General features: G+C 35.3%; 1 protein-coding gene and 1 non-coding gene across 2 annotated transcripts; both read left to right on the top strand.

Annotated features, from left to right (window-relative positions):
* Positions 1-7,166: 7,166 nt before the first annotated feature.
* Positions 7,167-14,598, top strand: LOC147277830 (organic solute transporter ostalpha protein (DUF300)). The gene is made up of 9 exons (XM_086254172.1): positions 7,167-7,303; positions 8,610-9,158; positions 9,342-9,398; positions 10,598-10,706; positions 10,940-11,124; positions 11,224-11,312; positions 11,607-11,862; positions 13,573-13,818; positions 13,920-14,598. The coding sequence occupies exons 2-9, from the start codon at positions 8,937-8,939 to the stop codon at positions 14,214-14,216; spliced, it is 1,461 nt and encodes a 486-aa protein (XP_086110298.1). The 5' UTR covers positions 7,167-7,303; positions 8,610-8,936; the 3' UTR covers positions 14,217-14,598.
* A 1,917-nt stretch (positions 14,599-16,515) lies between these two features.
* Positions 16,516-16,607, top strand: LOC147277829 (small nucleolar RNA Z221/R21b). Its single transcript, XR_015124105.1, has one exon. It is a non-coding gene; the product is annotated as a small nucleolar RNA Z221/R21b (small nucleolar RNA).
* The last annotated feature ends 5,741 nt before the right edge of the window (positions 16,608-22,348 follow it).

Raw genomic sequence — 22,348 nt, 5'->3', positions numbered from 1 at the left:
AAATTCGAAATAGGCAAAAAACCCCAAAAATTGATTTCTAATTTCTCAAAATTGGACAACCACATCTTAGGGGAAAGATAACCCATACCTTGAGGATCATTTTTCGTAACTAGGTCGACAGTAAAATGTTGCCGGAAACGGCCGAAATCGGCGGTGGGGGTTTGGCTTCTCGAGCTGATTTCTTCGTCGTGGAGCATCGTATGGATGATCGGAGACCATGGCTAGACTCATCGTGATGAGAGGAACAAGACCCAGTAGGTTGGCCACCCAAATCTAGCCAGAAAAGTGAGAACGCTGGCGATAGGTGAATTCAGGTTTCGGCCTATAGTTTTCAATTTAGGGGGTTCCGGGTTAAATGGAGCACAGGGGGAGGTAGAGGGGAGACCGGCGATGGCGGCGAGCCAAAGCCCGACCCCAGTCGCTGCCGGACGCGCCCTCAAGCGTCGGTGGCAAGGGTGGCGAGAGAGAGAAAAAAAATTGGGGAGAGAGGAGAAGCGTGAGAGAGGAGAGAGAAATGAAAGTTAAAAACTGAATTTTAGGTTTTAAAACCCTTCCACGCGAAATTACAAAAAAGCCCCTATATTCGCACGTTCGTAACTCTCAAACTGTAACTCGGATTTACGCCTGGTTCGCATCTATAGACTCGTGTGATCAAAACCTTTCCAACAAACCCAAACTCAAAGTCAAAAGCCCATTAAATAAAAAAGTCAACCTTTTTGGTCAAATCCAATTTAAAAACAAAAAAAATTAAAATTTTAACCCAAAACCTTTTTATTTCTCAAATAGATTTCCAAAATCTTTAAAATAATTTTAAAAGTAAAACTTGGAAAATACGGAATCTCACAATTTAAAACCAATAAACTTTCAATAATGTAAATAAATTTCAGTAAAAACATCGAATAAATTCTAAAAACAACTTCCAAAGTAATTTAGTAAAAATTTTCTGAGGTCGCACAATTGAACTTCTTTTAGAGCCTCTTAAAACCAAAGTGAAATAAAAATTTAAATTTCTAGTGAAATTTGGGTCAGGTCGTTATAGTGGGGCTCATCATATGCGAAATGACTTGGAAGCCCTTCAAGAGAAATTAATTTTGTTCAAAAAGTGGAAAGCATTAATTAAAAGAATGGGGGTGAACTAGTAAAATTTGGGGGTGTGAAAAAGCAGCCGACAGCTACACTGTGCAGCGTCAGCACTGTCAGCCACCTTCCCCCACACGCGCGTCCCTGCCACGGATGGCTTAGATGGAAGAGCCGTTGGGATCGAACGGCTCTAGTTATTTGTCCGTTAGGAATTAAAAAAAAATTAAATAAACAGGCCCAGACGCGTGGCGCGATCTGGGCCTTCCTTTTAAGTAGTCGTTGGTAATCCAATGGTTCTAATTTTTTTAATTTAACATAAAAAAATAATAAAAAAATATTTAAAAATTATAGAAAAATCAGAAAAATTATTTAAAAATTCCTAATGGCTATTTCATCATTTTCTATAAATTGAACATTCACAATTCATTTTTTCACACATCTAGCTATCATTTTCACTCACTCATATATATTTTGCATACTAACTTTGTTTGTAGAAAATTTTTGTTTTCAATCATAGTAAATCCAAAGGGTCCCAATTGGTCTAATGAGGAAGAGGTAGCTCTAGTTGTTGCTTGGCTGCAATACTCCAAAGATTGTGAACTCAGCTTCAATCAAAGGAACAAGGATTTTTTGCGTAAAGTGTACAATGAATTTATTCAGAATTGTCCTCAAGGCATAGCTAATGGGCGACAACTTGGGGCGGTCCAAGTTCACTTCAAGAAGACGGTCCAAGCTCACTTCAAGAAGATAGGGCAAGGCACCATGAAGTATCAAAAATGTATTTTGGCGGCTGAACGACAATGCACTAGCGGGCAAAACCAAATTGATGTGGTGAGTTTTTTTGTTAATTAAATTCAAATATATTTGTTGGCCAAAAAAAAAAAATTCATGAACTTTTATACCATTTATGAATCATTAATTATGTTACTAGGTGAGCTTTGCCAATGCACGATACCAAAGACTCTACCCGAATAACCGTCATTTTGGTTGCCACCATTGTTTTGCTAAGATGCAACACTTTGTGAAGTAGCAATATGAACCGGAGGGGAATCCAATTGACACCCCCACCGAGGCCAACACCCCCACTGATGCTGATGACGCGATTCAATTGAGTGCGAATGAGGATGCTCCAGCCTTTCAACCAATTGGTAATCGCCCGAGGCCACCTGGCAGAGATAGGTTAAAGAAGGCCAGACATGATAGTGCTCAATTGACTCAAGTTGCCGACGGTATCACCACCCTTGTCCAACGCACGGAGTCGTCGAAACAACAAGAGCTATTCATGGGGCGGTTTGACAATTGAAAACAAAGGCAGGAAGACTTGAGCATTATGGGCAAGAACCTCAACACCATATCCGGAGACCAACGAGCATTTTGGGAGGTACGACAGCGTGAAGTTATGGCAAGATGGAATTCAACTGTTGCAGCCTAGGCCAATCATGGCACTTCAAGCTCGGAAGGGTACTATCCTAACACCGACTTTTCACAATTTGACTAAATGTATTTTTATGTGCGTTTCAATTATGTTTGTCGTCTACTTTATCTATGTTTGTCGTGTAGTTTTATGAATTTTAATAAATTATCCTATTATTAAATGTCACATGAGCAAGCCAACTTTGATTCCTTCACATGGCACATTGATAAGGCTATACGATTCGTTTACATTTCCTAAATGATAAGTTTATGAGCAGTTTATGTTTCCAAGATGATAAGATTCTGATTTTATTAAATTTCACTTTTAATCTAGTCCGTTAGATCGTTATTTTTGATTTCACATGTACCTCTATAAATATGATGAATGTCTTCTACCAATCACATGTACCTCTATCTTTGATTATTATCTCTGATTTCACTTTCATACGCTTCAATTACACTAATTTTTAGGATGTCTTCTACCAACAAGTTCGATGACTCAGATGATGAGATATTCCTGAATCAAATGACAATATTTCGTCAAGAAATCACAAATCTCACAGGGTGTGCCATGGGTGCTACAGTTGCTTATCAATGGCTCAATGAAGAACCAAGCCGATGAGGCACATCAAACCTAAGACGCCAAATATCTCAAGACCGAGAAGTTGGCCACAATCTTATAATGAGCAACTACTTCACTTCTAATGCGAGATTTACTGATGAGATGTTTCGTCGATGCTATCAGATGCAGAAATCTCTATTTCTAAACATGCTCCAAGATGTGTGCAACCATGATGACTACTTCTAGCAAAGACAAGACACTATTGGAAAATGAGGATGCACGCAGGAGCAAAAGGTGATTGCAGTCATGAGAATGTTCTCCGCTGGGTACTTAGCCGATGCACTAGACAAGGGATTCCATATTACCCAAAGCACAGTGCTGTAGTTTTTGAAGAGGTTCATAAGAGTGATTTTGGAGATATATGGAGCGGAATACCTCCGCACCCCAATAGTTGCTGATCTTCAAAGGCTGTTGCGTAAGGCCAATAAACGAAAATTCCCAGGCATGCTCGGGAGTCTAGATTGTATGCACTGGGAGTGGAAGAATTGCCCTGTGGGACACCAGGAGGCACATCAAGAGCATTATCACACCCCCAACAGAAATATTTGAGGCAGTTGCCGGGTACAACACGTGGATCTGGCATACCAACTTTGGTTGGCCTGGGAGCAACAATGACGTTAACGGCTTGAGAGCAACAACGACATTAACGTCATGGATCTGAAGAGCAGCAGCGCAACCCTCAAGTCAGATACAAAGTCAATGAGAATGACTACACAATGAGGTATTACCTAGTGGATCAGATTTACCCCAAATCATATTGTGCATAATTATGCACGTCTTTATAATATAACCGAGATCATTGATGCGAAGATGATGAATCGAATGATGACATCGACCACATTGAGGAAAGGACCGCCCGAGCTGTAGCATGATATGAAACTAAACCATATGATGGAGATGAAGGTTATCGTCCACGTCGTGTAGTGGATAGGCTTTCTTGGGTGAGGTTGATTAGGTCAAGGGCACTCTAAGATTGACTAAAGCAGGATCTGGTAAAACACCTCTGGATGCGCCAAGGAAGTAGCGCCTACGCACGACGCCAACGTCGACGTTTTATGTGTGTCAATTGTGTTTGTCGTTTATGTGTGTTGCATTCTGTTTTGATATCGAGTTTCTAGTAAAGCACCTTTGTGTACATGTTTGTGTTTATCGTTTTGTATCGTATCGTGAAATGAAATAAATCGTGTTGTATTTAATTTTCTTGTTTTATGTTGGTGAAATGAAATAAAGGTATTGGAATCGAATATCTGACTTGACATGACACAACCAAGCCAATGACAAGACCGTACACTGACTCCACACTCCGTCCCATTCATTTTTCATGTTGGTTCACATGTGAAATTCCAGTATATGTGAATCTATCAAGGAATCCAATGGGCAAGCCATGCTCTTTTCCCCTATAAATACCAAGGTTTAACTGTTAGGCCAGCACATCCACATCACTATCGTTAGAAATGGCTTCCTTCTCCAGGCAAGCCCTCAATGAGAGCCCAGGCGACCCGATGAGTGACCCGAGGTGTAAGTGCAATGGTTCCGACGATTATAATCCAGATTGTGAGGTTTGTACAGCATGGTTTCAAAACCAACTAATAATGCAATAATGTATGTGCGATGCTGAAGGAAAATGACTATTGTGCCACTATTGTATCAAGCGAGACTTAAAACTCCCAATACCCAAAGACCCAGGTCCGGTTTCAGCACTTGTGGGAAATGCATTCAACCATGTATCGAATGTGAGGCCAAACCAGATATCTCATTTTGGGGAGGGTATAAGAATGTTTACGTGAACGCCCGTGATTTGCTCGAGGCCACTCGTGGGAACTACTGAAGATTGTGTTTGTCGTTTCATTATCATTTCTTTAACATCTTGGGTGTTGTTGTTATTATTGTTAATTTTATGTACTCGTTATAATTTTTCAGTTGTTATTGTGGTTTCCTTTATATGTTTGTGGACGTTCGTATTATGAAATATAATGAATTGTGTTGTATTTACCATTTTTTTGCATTTCAAATATTAAAAAATATCAAACAACTTAAAATATAGAATTTATAATTTGGGTGATAAAATTATAAATCCAAATATATTCAATATTGATTTTATATTAAAGATCTCTTTAAAATAAAACTAATGGTATAATTTTTATAAATATTTAAGTTATAAATTATAATTTAACTATCACTTTATCTAAATTATATTTAATTTAATTAGGTATAACTATATTACTCTCAACAACACTATAGTTTCAGCACATATTATTATCATTTTCAGATCACAAAATTATTTTTCAAGCTACAAAATTACTTTTCAGGCCATGCCATATATTAATATCATTTTTACTCTTAGGCAAGGAGTAAAATTTCGTTTTTAAGGGGTATGAAAATTTTAACACCATACCAAATAAATTTCGAAAAATTTCACCGAAATTGCGCCGAAATTTTCCAAAATTCTCAAAATTTCGGCGAAATTTTCGATGTAGAGGCCGGAGAGAGAGAGGGGAGGGAGAGACCGGAGGGAGAGGGGAGGAAAGCACCGTTGCCGGAGGGAGAGAAGAGATCGGAGTTGCAGAGCCGCACCGTCGTCGGAGGGAGAAGAAATCCAGGGAGGGAGAGAAGAGATCCGGGGAGGGAGAGGGAAGAAAGAGATTAGGAAGGGAGGAGGGAGAGGGAATAGAGAGATTATGAAGGGAGAAGAAAAGAAAAACTGGAGAAAAAAAAAGAGCAAGCCACTGCCCATTGGAACAGGAAGAAGACGAAGGCCCCAGGAGGAAGAAGACGAAGGCCCCTGGAGGAAGAAGAGGAAAAGGAAAGGAAAAAAAAAAGAGGAAGTCACGTGGGATGGTGGGAAGAAGAGGAAAAGGAAAGAAAAAAAAGAAGAGAAAAGAAAGGAAAAGGAAAAAAAAAAAAAAAAAGAAAAAAAAAGGAAAAAAAAAAAAAGAAAGAATTTTTTTTTTTTTTTTTTAAGGTAGATTGAGATTTGGAGTTTTTAGGCAATTGGAAAGAAAAAAAAAGTTTGAGATTTTATTTGGAGTTTGATTTGGTCATTTTGGTGTTTCGTTTAGTTGTAAACATAAATTATGAAAAAAAAAATTTATCCCCTTATCATGAAGTTTCATTTTCTTACTGTTTGGTTTTCCAATTTCGATAATTTGTAAAATTGAAATTTTAGGTAAACTATTATCGTCGCTGCTGCCATCGGATTGGTTCTATTTTAACCCAATTCGGCTTAATTTAACTATCGAAGATAATTTTCAAGTCTCTTTGAGTATGTTTGCTACTTTCCGTTGCCACATTAGTGATTTATTCGTGTAATTTTATTATATAATTATTAATTAGTGAAGTATTTTTTTAACAGTATTGTCTCCAGCGCGCATTATATTCATCACATATCACATGAAATCTACTATATTATTTGATTTTTTCAATGTTTTGTTATCAATGTAATAGATAATATGTTAAATAAACATATGGTCAAGTTTTATTCAAAATTTTCATATTTTGATAGCAATTTTTGTCATTTTTGTCCAATTTTATCGAAATCGAAATTTTAATCGAAATTTCCGCAAAAATTTCCGTCAAAATTTTCATCGAAAATTTCTTCGAAACTGAAATTTAACTCCGTTCTCTTAGTGTAATCTAAGCTAAATGAAAAATAGAAGAAAAAATTGGTGGATTTGTTGGGATTGATTGAATGTGATAGCTTATTGGGATTGGACAAATAAAGAAAAAGCGGAACCCTCTGGGAATCCACAACCGATGTGGAAGTGTGAGATCCTGCCACGTACACATGCTTGCGTGGAATTGAAATTGCCTTTTCCGAATTTAACCTTATCCATCTTAAAACCACAGGCAGTCAGTATTGCCCCAGTCACAGCCCTCTCACGATACGACAATTCAGAAAGTCATACTACGACACTTTCAGGGACCCGCATCATTCAAAAAATCACAGTCAGAGGTGATACTGTCACCACAATAGGTCACCGCCTTATATGACTCTTACCCTTATTTAATTTCGTAAATAATTAAATAAATAAACTAAAAAAACTAATTGTATAATGATCTTCCCCAACCGCCGAAGCAAGAGCAGAGACGTTTCCTTTTCGCACGAATTATAATTTAATTTTCCTTTCGATTTTCGCGGAAAATAATATCAACGACTTGAGTTCTTTCCCGGGAAAATCCCAAGCACAGGTTCCTACCTTAACCCTAATTTCAGTTTCCTCTGCATATTTTTTTTTTTGGTGAAGAATTATGTCTATTTATGGTCCATATTCAATTCTCTCGCATATGTTAATTTTTTTTCTCTGTGATGGTTGTTTTAGGGTTTTTCACTATGATTTTTAGTGACGAATGTGTTTTATTAGTATTATCGGCAATTTATTCGTTGCTGTTGTATGTAATTTTGCTTCTTTGGAAGTCAGAGGCTTATTAGTGGAGATAAAATGTGCTCAATTTGTACTATAAACTTGTTCTTTATTTTGCAATTTCATAGTCAATGAAAGGCTAGTAGGATGTGTTTCACTAGATGTAAAGCACGCTGTTCTGTACTATTGCAGTTTATCTCGCATTCTAGATAGAGCATGTGTCATAAACTCATATGGAGGCATGATGAATAATTTTTTAGATTTTCATAATTAATTGTAATTCATGGGTTTTCTTTTAATAATTCGTCCGCGGGTGGAGTTTCTTAAGTGTAAAAGTAGAAATTGTTTTGATTTAGAGTATACTAGAACTGAATGACAGTTGATCATCAGCACCTCAGTTACTTTTTCTACTGTTTCTTTTTGAGAGCTCCACTTCCCCGAACCCATCTTTCACTCTACAAGTTGGATTGAAGTGGAGATAAATATGCCCCAAAAAACCCTTCATTGTTACTTGCTCCAAGTGCTTGTATGTGTATTGTGATACTGATAAGCGTACAAATCACTGTGTTTGTATTGTTTCTGTGTGCATTACAAGTCTAGTATTGTGTATTAATGATAGCAATAATTACTTATGTAATGCAGATTAGGTGCCGTGTGTCACTTCATTTGAGCTCCACAATTTTTTGTGCAAGCCTTAATAAAAAGTTAAAAATTTTGATCTTCATCCTTTATTCCTTTAGCCTTATATGAGGTTCATCCTGTTTTCTTATCACGCCTTAAAAGGCAGTCTGTGGACCGTTGCATATACTGATTTGAAATTTATCTTTTATTGGTATCCATGTTGTCTGGGTTTTGCACTGTGCTTGTAAAGAAGAGATATGTTAGTGCGCCAGACATATATATATATATATATATATTTATCAAAGATAATATCTTCCACTTAGTGGATGGAAAATATTGAAGGTTGTGCCATGTATTTTACATCTCTGAGTATTAAAGCTTTGCTAATGATGCAATTATTGTCTGAAATATCATGAGTTAAAAGGATTGGCATATATTATTAGAATTTTTCTTCCAATGAAATTGTGGTTTTCTAATTGTTATGTTAATTATTGTTCCTTTTCTCACTGCAGATTTTGTGATATTGACTGTGAATGCTTCTTCCTAAACATTCATGTTTCACTTAGATGGTATATGCTGTTCAATGTACTGCACAATATCTTTAAGGAATTGTTGAGCAGGCAATAAGTTGGCTGGCTTTGCACTGTTGGAATACCATACTTTTGTGGCAGGAGCAATTTCAAAAAGAGGAGAGAAGGGCTGATAAAATCATTCTGTTCTGAGTATATGATTTATGTTGTGTGAAATTTCCAATGAAGTCTGACAATAATTGATAAAGCACGCTTAATTAATTGACCCTTCAAGTTCAACTTCATCATATAGTCTGACACTCTGACTCAATGGGATGGAGGGGCATTTTATGTTCTTCCTTTTTCTTTTTCTTTTTCACACTGGTCGAGTCATCCAGCAGATTACGAGAAATGTGGTCATTCAACCTTGGTGCTGAATCAGCAGCAGCCTTAAGCTGGCCGATCCTCAGTGCTAGCATATTTGTAGTTGTCGCTCTTTTTCTCTCCATGTATCTTATATTCGAGCATTTAGCTGCATATAATCAGCCAGAGGTATAATCTCATATTCCTCTTGTTATTTGTAGTAAAAAGCCTTCTTTTTGCATTATATTTTAGTGATATGATATTCTATTTATATCCACTCCCCTGTAAAGTTTTTTTATTGCTTCTATGTTTAAAGATAACCTTGGTTCATCTTTTCTGGAAACATATTTTTTTCCTTTTATCTATTTTCAGGAGCAGAAGTTTCTCATTGGTCTCATTCTGATGGTTCCTGTTTATGCACTGGAATCGGTATGACACTCTACTTTCTGTGTTTGATTTCTTCCTTTTTGGTTCTAGCATTTCTTGATCATTTGCATCAGTTTTCTGCTAGTTTCACTGGAAATTCTGATTTGAGTTTAACTATTTATATTGTTATGGATCACTCTTTCTTATGCATATATTGAGAAAAGCTTAGGAACACATTACTTTGGTAAATTTTGTTTGGGTGAATTTATTCTTTCATGTTACTGAGAATATACATGCAGTTCAACCTAGTCATGTTCTTTTCATCCAAGTGCATGCATTACTAGGTTCATTCTCCTTCTTAAACAACCTTTAAAAGCCCTTTTTTTTTTTTTATCCCCGTAGGACTTTATTAAGGATAAGCTAACGATATCTAAACCTCATGGGTGATGGATCAAAACGGATAGTAACTCATAACCCCTTCCCCCTCTGGCTGAGCCATCCGTTAATGAGGGCTGCCTGCCTCTCTGATTCAGCTCCCCTGAGGGACAGGGTATGGCAAAAAAAGCTTTAAAGCCTCTCTGCCTGCCTTGTCCCATCTCAGGGTATGGAGCCATCGTCGAGTATAGTGTATGTGTTGAGTGGAAAGAGGCTGATAGGGGTCACCACTCCCCGTCCTACAATCAACTCTCCCCCCTTATGCTATGGGGGTCGTTAGCGCTACCTGTGCATCTGTTCCTCTGCCGCTACCCTTAATAATGCCTTCTGTCAGTATGAGTGACCGTGTTTCCCAGCTCCCGGTCTTTCTAAACAACAACGGGTTCTAATAAATTCAGCCTTGTCATGGGGTTAGAATTCATAAAGGTGGATAGATATGGCTGCAGTCATTCTTGCCTCATCTTTTATAACTAACTTGGGCTTATACTGATACAGAGTGTGTGCATGAGAAAAAGTGCATATAAATTTTATAAAACAGATTTAAGATGGGGAAGAAGTGAGTTTGAGTATATTTTTGGCGCTTGTTAAACTGGGTAATTGGGAAAATTTTCTTAGAGGCAAGAGCTACATTTTTACTTTAAAACCTAGAGCTATGACAGGTGTAACATTTCTCCATAGACTGGTCTTTGTCTATACTTCTTAAAGAAAATTCACAAAATCTACACTTACTGCTGGCAAATGTATCCCTTGGCATTTTACTGCTTTTATTTTATAAGATATCCAGCTTGCACTGCGGCTCATTTTTCTTGACTAATGTTTTTATGTAGTTTTTATCACTGTTGAACTCAAATGCTGCCTTCAACTATGAAGCAATTCGGGACTGCTACGAGGCTTTTGCATTATATTGTTTTGAGAGATACTTGATAGCCTGCTTAGGTATGTTTAGTGAAATGCGGTTGTTGAATCCACTGTGAATATTAAGTACTTACCAGTTACCACTATATACTGTTTCTGTGTGTATGTGTGCACGCGTTCATGCAAACGTATATGTTGATAAGTAATTATTTTTATGGATGAGCAATTAATCAAGCTCCTTGAACATGTTTTAATAATTTAAAGCCTGATAAAATTTGCATCCTTTTTTTGGATGAACGTTTTGCTCTTTAAAGGTGGTGAGGAGAGGACAATCGAATTTATGGAGAGTCAGAGCATAGTTGATTCCAGCACACCTCTCATGAAGGAAGTATATGCTTATGGAGTTGTAGAACATCCTTTCCCACTGAATTGCTTCATAAGAGACTGGTTTCTTGGTCCTGCATTCTATAATGCTGTGAAAGTAGGCATCGTTCAATATGTATGTACGCAATTTTCTGCTGAAATTTTATTTCAGTCATTCTTTCTTCTTTGAATTTTTCAGCCTTATTTGGTCTTCTCTGACACATTATTTTTCTAGATGATACTGAAAATGATATGTGCGCTGCTAGCAATGCTTCTTGAGTCTTTTGGTGTTTATGGAGAAGGGAAGTTTGACTGGAGATATGGGTAAGATACTTCATTTGTATCATGTAGTCTAACCTTTATAGGGAGACAATGCTCATGCCTCCTTGGATGTCTGAATGAGTATGTCTTATGTATTGATTCTTGCTTCCACACACACGAGGCACACACTCACACATACATAGTCATAGTTTCTTGAGCACATAAATATGTGTGTGCTTAGGAAGACTTATGGGCAGCTGTAATTTCTATTAAATTTTGCTTTCAGTGTTGTACTTGTATCTATTGTAATTATAACAGATTGTTTTTCTGACCTGAAATATTTTTTTTGGCTTGCAGCTATCCTTACTTGGCAGTCGTTCTTAATTTTAGTCAGACATGGGCCCTATATTGCCTTGTGCAGTTCTATTCTGTCATTAAAGACAAATTACAACCTATTAAACCCTTGGCGAAGTTTCTGACTTTCAAGTCAATTGTTTTCTTGACCTGGTGGCAAGGTGTTGCTGTTGCATTTCTTTTCTCCATGGGTGCCTTTAAAGGGTCTTTGGCTCAGGAGCTGAAAACACGCATACAAGACTACATCATCTGCATAGAGGTGTGTAAAGTAACTAAGCATTTACATAGTACTGTTGAAATTCATTGTCTTCAATGTTGCGTCAGTTGTCCCTGTGATAGGATCTCTTTGAAAAAAGTAAAAATTTGACATTTTGACGTGAATATGTCTTTAACAATTTGACATGTAAATGTAAGTGAATGGAAAGCTTCAGCTTTGTTAAGAAAGGAAGTAGATATATTAATGAGTTGGAATCCTGATTATCAGAAGAAATCTCAATGGAGATCAAATATCCTTAGATGGGTAGTTCTAAGTTATTGGATTATAAATCAGATTCAAGTTAAATTTAACCACATCGTATACTAGCTCATCTTATGATTGAGATGAGATGGATAAGTAATGTTATGGTGCTTTGCATTAACTTTAGAAAGCTGTTCAGATCTAATTATCACTTGTAGGTTTTATGACGCAGTTGGGGCATGATGCGGTGTGGATATTTTGATTGATGCTGTAGCCCATGTTTTTTCAAGAAGAACAATGGAAAACCTCTTTTTGTTGCTATTAGAGTAAAACCCTAAGATCTCAAAAGACCTAGGAAAACCAAAGACTACCTTTGATAATATATAAAGAGTCTCTTGTAGTTATAGTTGTACCCTATATTTATAAGAGGATAGACCCTGAGAGTTAGTAAAATTAAACTCTATCCTTCAAAATAAATTTAATCTCAGCAAGTCCTAAATAACCCAACAAAAAAAAAAACACAGAGAGACATAATCCAATTAAAATATGCAGTTATCGTACTGAGAACAATAAAAAGAACAGTGCGTGAAGAATAATCTGAAAAATATATATGCATCTTTTTAATAAAATTTTATGGTCTGATCCATCATCTTTGTATGACAATTTTGAGTCCAATGTTTAAACAGCTTTTGGACTTAAAATAAAATACCTTTGGTGACTTAAGCATACTAAGCCTATTCCTGTTGTGGCCAAAGTTGAGCTTGAAGTCTGACCTGGAATCTTGGTATTCAAAGATGTTGTTGTTTTGAGTGATGCATAAACGAGAATCAAGTATAGAGCACTTCTCAATCTCTGTGTACATGCTAGGTGAACTAGTAATATCTTCACATGATTTACATACGAAATATATTTGGGAAACCACATTGTTGACCAATGATTATATAATTTGAATATATCTACAAATTGATTCTATACATGCAATAATAATTTATATATTTAGGATTTATTAGTATATAGGAAACTTAAGTGGTAGTTACCATTGTATTTATACTTATTACCTTTGCTATATTTATCTCATCAGTTTTCCTTATATTTTTGTAGGTTTTTCTATATTAGTATCTTATTTTTTTTATGTAATGTTGTTTGATCAAATGTGCAGATCAATCTTAAAAGGTGAATAGAAGTTCAGTCTCATTTAACTTAATCATAAAGTGGACATATAAAAAGCTTGAATGTTTCTTTAGGATCCATTAGTAGCAATAAACAACATAAGTATCTCTTAGATTCCACTTGTTAAATATTTAGATATTTTAGGAATCCAGTAAATTATTAAGGTTTTTTTTAAAAAAAAAATATTTAATGCCTACTCCGATTTTTATGTATATAATAGATTACTATACATGAGTCAAGAATTCTGGTGCGCTCATATAACTGTTTGATGTTCAATCCATAGAAGCTTTTCCAAATAAGATCCTGAAGTAAGAGGATTCTGTTTTCACTCTTGTCAAACAGATGGGTGTTGCTGCTGTGGTTCACCTTTATGTCTTCCCAGCAGTACCTTACAAACGTGGAGAAAGATGTGTTAGGAATGTTGCTGTTATGACCGACTATGCATCACTTGGAGCACCTCCTGATCCAGAGGAGGTTCGCGATTGTGAAAGAACAACTAGAATGCATCTGGCACGGCATGATGAGAGGGAAAAGCGCTTGAATTTCCCCCAGAGTGTTCGTGACGTTATTTTTGGAAGTGGTGAAATTGTGAGAAGTTTTCCTAATATCCTATTCCTTCTCATTTTTTTTCAGTTTAAACTTGTTTTTGGACTCACTGGTCACTTCACTGTTGTCATTTGTTGTTTCAGATTGTTGATGACATGAAGTATACGGTTTCACATGTGGTAGAACCAGTTGAAAGAGGATTTGCAAAAATAAATAAAACCTTCCATGAGATATCTGAGAATGTGAAACGCCACGAGGAGCAAAGGAGGAGCACCAAGGATGATAGTCATGTTATCCCCTTGAATTCATGGACGAGAGAATTTTCTGAAGTTAATGACAATCTTGTCGGAGGGAGTCAAAGTGACAGTGGTTTGACCAGTGGGAGGAGACAGCACTCCCAGTCTAAAGCTTCAACATCTCGGGCTAGGATAGGGAGTTAATGTCAACTGTATGTAAGACAAACACGAGTAAAATGTAAATGGTGTCGTGACCCGACGTGATTTTTAGACAGCGTCGACATACTTGGGCTCGCCAGAAGAGCTGGTGGTTTATGGAGCTAGCTCATCAACAGACATTCATGGATTTTTGCATCAAGAAGGATCTTCTTGACCAAGAAAGGATTGTTTCTTTGAGTGACCATTAATGATGGAGCAATGTATATAACTTGACAGGGTTGATGCCAATTTGACAATTTGAACATCTCTAAGCCTCATAACAATTTGAATACAAGCAATTAAAATTAAACTTTAATTTTGGCACAAGATGATATTCTAGTACAAGATGTGTTATATTATAGAAGCTACTTTCATCATTATTTTGAGACATGCTGTCTTCAGAAAATGACATTCGATTAGGTTACATGCACATTCTTCTATTTTGAGATTGGTTTGAAAGAAAGTGGTCTTTCATGTTCATTATAATCAGGTTACTAAATTGCCGTGTGTTTACTGAGTAGACTAAAGTAGAAAGGAAAAGGCTGGCCTTTTTTGGCCATATTTACTAAAGGGATCTTTATATCCCAGTTATCAGTTTATAAGATTTATTAAAATAAGGGCATGTTTGCTTACATGGAAATGGAATGTGAGTGAAATGAATGACAGTAATTCTCATTCTCATTCTCATTCCATTCTAATATTGTATTTACTTGTATTGAGGAATCAAAAAATAAGTGGAGTCCAATTCAAAATGAGTAATCACTCCCTCAATCTCATTCCTCTTTTTTGAGGGGGAGGGTGAGGACATGGTATTGACTCTCATTCCATTATTATGAGTCATTAATTAATATTAAAAGTACCCTCTATTTTTTTAATAATTTCAAAATACCCACTAAAAAAATAAATTTTTTTAACAACACTCAAACTTTTTAGTAATTAATAAGTTTTTATTCCGATTCATGATCACTAGTAAACATATGAGTAAGAATCAACTTTATATATATTCTCATTTTAGACGGTTAGTAAACAACTTAATGAGAATCACTCTCTCCACTCCAATTCCTTCTCTTATTCATTTCTTCTCACTCTGATTCATTTTCTCTAAAATTCCATGTTAGTTAAATAATTTTCTTTCCGATTAGTTTAGTCATTTAAAGATTTTCTTTTTCTCTACTTTAAGTGTGGATTGCATATTATTTAGAAGATATTCCTAAATTTTTTTCTTTAACTGTGATTCTATTGTTGTCCATGAGTGTTAAACTCAACTTCGACAAAAAGAGATTGTGTATCATCCACTAGACTAAATGGTCATTGAAGAAGAACTGTAGATTTTATTAAACAAAATGAAGTACATACGAAAGTTGTTGTGATGCCCAATACATAGCATTACAATATTACATGCTCTATTATCTGGACATACTCTTGTAGATGCACTTGTCATTCAGGATTACCATTCAACTTTCTGGTTTCTTAGTCAACTAAGAAACTAAAAAGTTGAAATTTTTGGGCAGTGAAGATCGCCGGCGGTAAAGCTGGCAGCCCAGTCACGGTGAAGCTCGCCTCCCAATCAGCCAAGCACTGTTGGACAACAGTTAAGAACGTGGAAAACAAAAAACCCCTTTTGAGAAACCTTAATTGAGCTGTCAGAAAATAAAAAATAAAAAAGGACTTTAACTAAGGTAAAAGTTGAGTTCAGAGTGATTGGGTTTTAAAAAATAAAAGGTTGTGTGTGGCCGTGGTTGTGCCCCATTAGTTTGTAGAAATTCCTTCTACCATGCACGAGTGCACGACTTTAATTATCAAATTATAATTTAAAACTATCCCACATGTGCTTTCATAATTGTCAAGTGATATATATAACAATTTTAACATCCTTCAGTTTTTTTTTTTTTTTTTTTTGTGAAAGGAAAGGCTTTTTTTTTTTTTTTGAAAGTATAAAAGATCACAACTATTATGTAAAAAACATGCCAGGTATCAAAAACGAATTAATGACAGATACAGAACAAAAAGAAGAAAAGAAAAATACGAAAAACAACTATGGGCCTTGCCTCGGGCTAAGTCAATAATGGGTTGGGTTTTCAAATTGAATTGAATCGCTAGGGCAAATTTGTCCTTTCCCCATATAAAAAATGGGGGAGCTAGGGTTTTGTGTATGTAGTCTCTCTCTATAAATAACATAGCAGAAGCCACCATTATACCACCACTCTTGTTTCTGATATGGATTTGCCTTCTTTCTCTTTCGTTATCTCTACCTCTCAACGAGTCATGAGTCATGTGTGTTTATATTTTTTTATTTTTTATATTGGGGCAGTGATGAATACCTGAGGAAGTCATGCACCACTCTGATGATTTCGATCTGTGCTGATAAATTTCTCATACCCATATTTTTCTGAGCCTCCCTTTGTTAATTTTCTTTTTCATGTTTTCTTAGTCCACTAATTTTTTAAATGATTTGGGTAGTTTGCTTTCTGTGAATCCTAAAAAAATATTTAGATTTAGACCATTATTTGATTTGGGTTTCGGAAAATCATAGGAATTAGAGGGACCAAGTGATGGGATCTTCTGATCTAACCATGATGCGGACCGTACAGCTCTTTGCTTATGGGGATACAAATTTGGTGTCTGATGGTTCCTTCTTTAACCTTTATTAACTTTAGGTTTTAATATTTTCTGGTGATTTAATTTGGGGACTCGACTCAAATTGCTTCTAATGACGCTGAGCTTGAGTTTGACTTTTCTCATTTTTGTTAAACGACATGTTGGGTTTAAGATTAACTTCGTTTGCAAATCTGATTTTTCTGAATGGCCATGTAAACTATAAATACAGTAGTGTCTCTTGTAATTTTGAATGGGTTTCTGGGTATTGGAGGAATGGTTTTTCTTAAAAGGTTTGGATTAGGAGATTCGGAATGGACATTTTCACGCCAAAACTATCATATAGCATTTTTTCTCTGAACCCTGATTGGGTTTGAAGACTAAAACGTTAAAAACCACAACCTGGTCAATGGGTGCAAAATCTCTGAAAATATGTGCAAACAGTTAAAGGAGCATTAAAAATATTAATTTGTGTTTCATGTTTTACATAATGTCCTTCGAAATAGGACTAAAAGTTTCGTCTCACCAGGCTAATTTTCATTAGCATTGTCTGAATGATGAACATGAAAATAATTGTTAGCCTCCTAACATTTTGTCATAGAATCTATCAACATCGAACGACTCCCACCATTACCAATCAAATACATTACCATTACAAATTTACAACAAATAATTGTTAGCCTCATAACCAAACTATGCACTCATACACAAGGAGTTAAATTTTGAAAATTTCGGCAAAATTTCGCCGAAATTTTCGTTTTTTTGGATTATGGAAATTTTAACACTGAACCAATTAGTTTTCGGCAAAATTTCGATCATTTCGATATTTTCGCCGAAATTCTCGAAATTTCAGCGAAATTTTCGACTTTGGGGGTGAGATTTCCAGGAAGTTTCTGAGTTTTGGGAGGAATTGAGGCTGTGGAGGGAGGAAGAGAGGAGGAGCTGGGTTTTCGGTGGGTTTCAGCGACAGGGCGGCGACAGGGGCTTGGTGGTGCCCAAGCCGGTGAGGGAGAAAAAGCAGGGGAGAGAGAGAGAGGCTGCGGGAGAGAAGAGAGGGAGAGGGTGGTTGACTCCTCAAATGGAATGAATGTTCTGTTGAAAGGGACTCCTCAATTTGATCTTCACCTGCACTCAACAATTAATCTCAAAAAAAAATAAGGATAGTTGCAGACTTGCAGAGAAATGAAATTGATATATCTAAGAGTTCTGATTGTGAGGCTCAGGACAAGTTCCCAAGAAGTCTAACACCAAATAAAATAAAATCCTAGCCTTACATGTGTCATTACTCATTAGACTAAAAAATAAAATTGACAAGATATAAAACAGTAACTAGATATTTTTATGTTCAAAAGGCAGGAGGCATTATATTTCAACACCAAATAAAATCCTAGTCTTAATGTCTTGTTATTTAACTTTCAATAGTTGCCTTAAATAGATAAACTTATTTTTAGGCAGAGCTTTTGTGAAGATATTAGCTGCTTGATCTTCAGTCTTGCAATAAATAACTTCAACCTCTTTGTTATACACAACATCTTTAATAAAATAATGTTTTAAAGCAATGTGTTTTCATTTTATATCACATGAAATTTACCATATAATTTGGTTTTTTCAATATTTTTGATCAATGTAGTAGATAATATGTTAAATAAATATATGGTAAAGTTTCATTCAAAATTTCTATATTTTGATAGTAATTTCCGTCGTTTCTATCGAATTTTTGTCGAAATTTAAAAATCTTCGAAATTTCCTCGAAACCCGAAATTTTATTCCTTGCTCATACATAATGTAAACATTAATTCTAAAATTGTATTTTCCACAGAATAGCACCTCTAATCAAGATCCCAAAGGTCAAAGAATACCCAGTAGCTTTAATATCTCGAATTAGGCCTCACCAAAAAGCCAAGGCCCGAAGCTCACTCGGCCTATTGGGCCCGAATCTCAATCAAGTTCAAAATTTGTGTTGGGCCGGGTTGGCCTGAAAGTCCCTTAGGCTGGGCTTGGGCCAGGGCCATCCTTCCGATCCAAAGACCGTTTACACACATATATATATATCTTTAATAAAAAAGTATAGAATTTTGGCTATGTTTTTATTCGAACATGAGACATCACAAAACAAGCTTTAACCCCCAACTAACTGAGCTAACTAGTTTATTTGTCTAGTTTGTGAATCATAACATATTTAATAGATTTTTCGTTTGTTTACTCTAATAAATTATTAATATACTTAATAAGTTATATAATTTATATAATGCATTGGGTTCCGTTTGGGGTTTGAATTTTTTATATAATTTATATAATGTATTAATAATTTAATACATAAGGAATTTCAAGTTTTATATTAAATATTTAAATGTATTATTTGGGGTTTGGATTGTTTTAAAAGTATTATTTGAGATTTGGTGTTTTGGATTTGGGGTTTGGTTTGAGCTTTGGTGAGTGTTTGGGGTTTAGAGTTTTTATTACATATGTTTTATAAACATACAATGCAATTGTATTTCCAACGATACGAATTGTTCATTTTTTAATTATCTACTCAAAGATCATTTCAACAAAAAATTAACTCAATCAGAGATGTAGAAGTTAGGTAACAGTGGTCCAACTTATGAATGATCGTTGTTTTTTCTAATGATAATCAAACGGGTAGATGAATTTCGATTTGGCCGATTTTTTGTAAGGATGATCTTTGACTCTGAACATAGAAAATGAATGCTCAGATTGTTGAAATTACGTTGTGGTCTTCATAATTATGAAAACGACAAGGTTTCAATGGAAAATTTATTAGAATTATATGTGGAAGCTCACATCTCAATCGTTTTTTCAACGATCTGAACCGTTCATGTTTTAGTTCCCCACACAAAGATAATCCATGCAAAAAATTAGCTTAATCAGAGATGTAAAAGTGAGGTAACGGTAGTCGAATTAATGAATGATCGTGGTTTAATAACTTTAATTATAGTTGTATTATAAAAATTGTAGATACACATATACATTTATGTTTTATTATAGTTGTAATGTTATATATAATTTTAAAAGTTTATTATTTATGGTATTACTAATATAATAGTATTATATAATAACTAAATAAACATATTAATAATTTATTGAAGATATATATGTGTGTAAACGAGCTTTGGGCCCATTCTGGGCCGCTCGTTCGGGCCTAGCCCGGCACGGCCCTCCAAGCCCGTAAGCCTCAAGCTCGACGGGCGGGCCTCGGACTTGTATATTAAGGCCCAAGCCAACCTAGCCCGACCCGAAAGCCCTATTGGGCTCCTCTAATTCAAGCTCGACCCTGCCCGAGCTTGAAAGAATAGGGCCGGGCTGGCCTGGCCCAGCCCATTGCTGACCCCTATCTCGAATGATGGGACGAAGCTGCCACGAAATAGAACAATTCAGAACAACTTGCTAATCTTCCTTGGTAAGTGTTAGGTAACAGATCAAATCAGCGTAGGTTCACTATTAATACGGCTCTTGCATCTTCAGTTAACCTTCGTCTCTTTTATCATGCGCCTACTTCACCTTAAATAACGTGAGTTCCACCTCTGCTCTGATGCCATTTGTTATGTAACAAATCAGCGTGAACTCCCTATATATATATATTACAGTAGTGCTACATATACCACATTTTTATACCATAATTTCATACCACCTTATGTGGCAACTTACATAGCATTCATACATTGGATATTAAAAAATAAAAAGAAAAACCCAAAAAAGAAAAGAAAAACTTTGTCCAATAAAGTAATGACACGTCAGATGGTATATATAAAAATGTGGTATAAGAATGTGGTAAGTATAGCATTATTCTATATATTATTATAGCTTATGCACCGATATTGTCTCCAATTTAGTCCCTTATATCCACTATCTGAGTATAGTCAAACCCAGTAGACCTTTCTAGATATCCACTTATATACTGTATATTATTGTGCCACTTTTTTGATATAAGATTAACACTATTCACACTCATAGCTTCCATGTGCCACATAACTCCAACCATAATTTAAATATTCAATCAAGAAGCCATTATGACAATCTAGCTGTTTTTCATTTTCATTAATTGCTTCCTTCTTCTTGACCATAGTTGATACTTGCTTTTAGGCTTATTTTCTAGTTTGCCTCCTGAAAGTAACTTCAAATCTTACTTTACCTCATAAGGTTTATTTTGTATTATAATATCTCCTAAAACTAATTCTCATGTATCACTTTGTTCACTTTTTATTTTTACAAACTTTGAAAATTAATTAAAAATAACTCCGAACTCAGAAAAATACACGAAAAATTCCTACGGGCTCATCTTGACTAGTTCTAATTTACTATGAGGTCAAATTACTAATTTGCCCTCAGAGAGTTTCCAGAAAATTTGGGAAGTCGAAATTTATTTCTAGAAATTTAAAATAAATTGCCCTCTATAAAATTGTAAAATTTCCATAAAGTCTCGGATAAATTCTCAAAAATATTTTGAAAGTTATCAAAAACCTATTTTAGAGAATTTTTCCGAGACTTTACGGAAATTCTAGAATTTTTCTATAATTTATTTTATAGAAGCAAGTGTTCACAAGAAAGGTAGTGTTATTGTTTAGAAGATCAACGGTGCGAACTTCATATTTTTTGGAGTTCGGAAGATTATCCTATGAATTTCCAAAGAGTCTAGAGTATTTTAATTTTCTGGAAACACTTGGATGAAAAATTGGTAATTTGACCCCATATTAAATTAGTACTAGTCAAGATGAGTCTGTAGGAATTTTCTGTGTATTTTTCTAAGTCCGGAGTTATTTTTAATTAATTTTCAAAGTTTGTAAAAATAGGAAGTAGGCAAAGTGATACACGAGAATTAGTTTCAGAGGATAATGTGATACCAAATAAACCTTAGGGGTGAAGTTAAACTAAAAGTTATTTTTAGGGGTAAAATAATAAATAAGCCCTTGTTTTTATTGTTTATTGAGAGCATGAGATATGCACAGCCTCCATCCAAAGATATACATATACATGGTCAATGCCTTACAAAAATGCACATAAGATTTTTTTTTTGGAAAATATTATATACCTTAGTGGGGCACAAGATTTAGAACATTGTCCATGCGCCATATGTCAGCTTCTTTCCATGTTATCCATTCACTACATGTCTTCTCCATATTAAAAGAAAAAATAAAATAAAATTATTGTGGTTGGGGGGATTTGAACCCATAACTTTATGCTTTAAATAAGTGCATCCCACCAATAAGTCTATGATATTCTTTTTATTAAATATATGCATGTGTTTGTAATAGTTATACTGCGCTATATAATTGCCCAGGTTTATAAGGGTTTCATGACTAAGGGACATCGGTGACTATACGGGTTAAATTTATAAGGGTTGAAGGTTTACAATGATTTTGGGGGTTTATAAATGTTTGTTAGTGTTGAAGGGTGTTTAAAATTTTGGATTTAGTGTTTATTATTCTATAGTATATATAGATACGCCGTTTTAGTATATTAACATTTAAATAATTGTGACTGCAGGTGCAGTCACAAATAAATTATATAAGGATTTATGATTTAGG

The sequence above is a fragment of the Dryas octopetala genome, chromosome 8, assembly GCF_963921425.1.
Source record: "Dryas octopetala chromosome 8, drDryOcto1.1, whole genome shotgun sequence".
NCBI lineage: Eukaryota > Viridiplantae > Streptophyta > Magnoliopsida > Rosales > Rosaceae > Dryas > Dryas octopetala.
The sequence above is the reverse complement of the archived record's forward strand: the minus strand, read 5'-3'. Positions and strand labels throughout refer to the sequence as shown.

Bases quoted from the DNA above. Each gene is read 5' to 3' on its own strand.
- LOC147277830 (XM_086254172.1), top strand. From the start codon at position 8,937: ATGGGATGGAGGGGCATTTTATGTTCTTCCTTTTTCTTTTTCTTTTTC. The intron at 9,159-9,341 runs GTATAATCTCAT...ATCTATTTTCAG, and splicing joins CTGCATATAATCAGCCAGAG to GAGCAGAAGTTTCTCATTGG. The intron at 9,399-10,597 runs GTATGACACTCT...GTTTTTATGTAG, and splicing joins CTGTTTATGCACTGGAATCG to TTTTTATCACTGTTGAACTC.